This window comes from Empidonax traillii, unplaced genomic scaffold (genome assembly GCF_003031625.1).
Source record: "Empidonax traillii isolate 1590-97213 ecotype Southwest subspecies unplaced genomic scaffold, ASM303162v1 scaffold228:size850385, whole genome shotgun sequence".
In the NCBI taxonomy this organism is placed as follows: domain Eukaryota; kingdom Metazoa; phylum Chordata; class Aves; order Passeriformes; family Tyrannidae; genus Empidonax; species Empidonax traillii.
The window spans coordinates 610370-613399 of record NW_020955421.1 but is presented as its reverse complement, the minus strand read 5'-3'; the positions used below and the strand labels follow the sequence as shown (position 1 = coordinate 613399).

The 3030-nt window shown below is 42.8% G+C and overlaps 1 protein-coding gene across 1 annotated transcript in view; it reads right to left on the bottom strand.

The window, feature by feature from the left end:
* Positions 1-2037, bottom strand: part of DDX1 (DEAD-box helicase 1) — an 18559-nt gene extending 16522 nt beyond the window's left edge. Inside the window, exons 1-3 of the mRNA XM_027887998.1 lie at positions 1954-2037; positions 1277-1328; positions 233-296 (exon numbers count right to left, since the gene is read on the bottom strand). Coding sequence (XP_027743799.1) covers positions 233-296; positions 1277-1328; positions 1954-1969 — 132 coding nt within the window. The 5' untranslated portion in view covers positions 1970-2037. The remainder of the gene's footprint in view (positions 1-232; positions 297-1276; positions 1329-1953) is intronic.
* Positions 2038-3030: the final 993 nt, after the last annotated feature.

The following is a 3030-nucleotide window of genomic DNA, read 5'->3' as shown; positions in this document are numbered from 1 at the left end:
CTGAGGTTCATCTGCCGGGGCCAAGCACGCTTGGACGGTGGCAGCGAGGTCCTCAGGACGTAGATGGATTGCCTTACAGGGCTAGCGAGCTCCATCTGCCCAGGGAGTGTCCTAACCGGGAATCGAACCCAGATCTCAGCGTTGACAACGCTGTGGTTTAGCCACTGCACCACCAGGGACACTCATTAAAAGACATAGGACTTCTATGAATAGGCCTACCCTGAATACATACCATAAGTACATCACCACCTCCCAGAATCAGTGGGATGGATTCTGCTTGGATATCCGTAGGAAGACTAGAGTAAAGAACACATGAACACAAGTCAATGTTATGAGTAGAAAAAGAGACTTTTGCTTATATAGGAATTCACAGAAACCACATACAAGGTATAGCAGGTAAACATTTACTCCTCCTGACTTGAAACTAAGGAACTGAAGAAGATTCCATTTACAAGGAGAATCTTTTACAAGGAGAGAAAAGGAGATGTACTTGGACAGAACTGTTTACGGCATGCAATGGATTCAGTTGCACCCTGACAAGAGATCTACATCCCACATCACTATGCTAAACAATAAAGAAACAGATTAACTATACATTCCTTTTCTTGCTTTCTTTAAAAGATTTTCTCTTTAAAGCCACTTATACAGCCCTCATTTACAAGATTCTTGTTCAAAACCAGAAAAGAAAGCAAAGATAACAAAATGCAACCAGCATTTTCAGACAATCACAGTTAATCAACAGTTTTCATATGAGAAAAAACCCAAATACACACTAAGTTCATTCATACTGGTAACATTCTCAATGACAATTCAAAACCAAACCTGAGGTGAAATAACTTGGTCAAACAAGTAACCAAAACCAGGAATAATGACTTTTTTTAGAAGACTGACACACACACATTAAGTCTGAAGAAGACAAAATTAAACCAGTCTGGAAAACATCTACTGAACTAGCACCAATTATGTGACAGTTTCATCCAGTAATCCCGTGACCCATAATAAATAAACCACAAGCAGAGAGGCTTTTATCAAACAAAAGAACTGAAATATAAGCAGTCATGCTTTGCTTGTTCAAATTTAAATGTTACCACTGCAGTCACAGTTTTTGTTCTTCAGTCTTTCACAATGAAGAGAAGTTTATCAGATATAATGACAGTTAGAAGAAAACACATATCCACTTTGTTTTGATGTGGCAGCAGAGGTATCTTAAAGAGCATGTTATACATTGCTAGAAGGCAAATTAGAGTTTTCCAGGCCCAAAGCCACTCCTACTTACAGCCAGTCCATCTCCTCCACCGCTTGAGCTATCTCAGGCATAACACCCATTTCTGTAAGACAAGAAAAAAAGGAACAAGCAGTGTTATTTACCTCAACATAGCCGAAAAGATATCTGTCAACACTTCCAGCTACTGACAAAAAAAGAACAAAAAGACTACAGTTTACTATTACAATACACTATATATGTAGTTTATAATTTGCTAAACTATATCACCTAACAGAAATATATTCTATTATATAACATATATTAAGATATATTGTATGTATTATTTGCTTAACTATATCACCGAGCAGAGAGGCTCTTATAAAACCCAATTATTACCCCCTGCAATAGACAAGAAAATCACGATAAACCAACCTCCTGTTCTTGAAACCAGTCAGACTGAGGAACCAGCCTGACTTCTCAGCAGTCCCTTTGCCAGACCCACATGTGCAATAAAACCTGCGAACCCATTTCGATAACCACTCCCGGCAACCTGCGCAACCCCGACGAGCAGGGCAGAGGCACCTACACCCGCGCAGGCCTCTCGACCTCCAGCCCTATAGGTTCAGCCACGCAGCAACCGCGGGCCCGCACGGAGGGGTGCCCGGGGAGCCGCGGGAAGGCCAGGAGGCGGCGGGCAGAGGCGAGAAGCCCCCGCAGTCCCAACTCCCCTCAGGGCCCGCGCCACGTACCTGAGAACGCCGCCATCTTCGGGTCGGGACACGCCGAGCGCCCCAGAGCGCAGGCGCACGGGCCGGCACGCCGCGTTATGGGACCGGGTGAGCGCAGGAAGCGCCGCACGGAGCGTTCCGGCAGGGTCCGGACCCACGCACCCCGCGGAGGGTTTGTTGACAGAAATACCTTCACACAGAAACACGCCAAGTAATTTTCTTTTTTTTTTTTTTTTTTGCATACGCTAATGAGGATACATTTTTTCTCTAATTTTTTATCCAAATTCTCCGGTTTTCTCCAAATTCTGCACAATCTTTTTCTAGGATAAATCCTAGTGACAGTAAACGCATGAAGCTTTGGGGTGTTATAAAAACAAAATTGGACTGCAAGTGAAAAAAACGCAGGTTCTACAGTTAGACCACGGGTCAATGGTGCGTTTGTCTGCTAAGCGGAAGGCATAGTATAAATGTTAGGAAGAAGCTCTTTACAGATTGACTGGGCATTGGAACTGGCTGCCTGGGGCAGCAGTGGAGTCACCGTCCCCAGAGGTGTTTAAGAAAAGACTGGATGTGGCACTTGGTGCATGGTCTGGTAAACAAGGTGGTGCTGGGTCACAGATTGGACTCAATGATATCAGAGGTCTTTTCCAATCCAGTTGATTCTGTGATTCTGTAAACTATTGCCTACTGTTTTCCATTGTGAAATACAACTTCAAGCTTTTCTAAGTACACTGAGACACAGACACATCTGGTTCAAAAGCCAAATAAACACCAAGCATCTCTGACAATGTAGTTCTCTGACTACTGTGCTGCAAATTGTGTAATGCTTTTGTCCTGGAGGCTTGTTTCAAGAGCTTTATAAAAACTTACTAAGCCCTACTGACTGCTAACGTACACTGTAGAAACAGGTGTCATGCAGAGAAAAATACAGTAGATATTTTATACCTTTAGTACCGGGCTGTTTGCATCACAATGGTTTCTCATATATTAATAATTCTTTTGGCAGTAACTTCCTTTGATGTGCTTCCTTTCTTTCACTATTATTTGCTATATCTGTCAATCATTATTTTGCATGGTTTCAGATAAATGACAAAACTA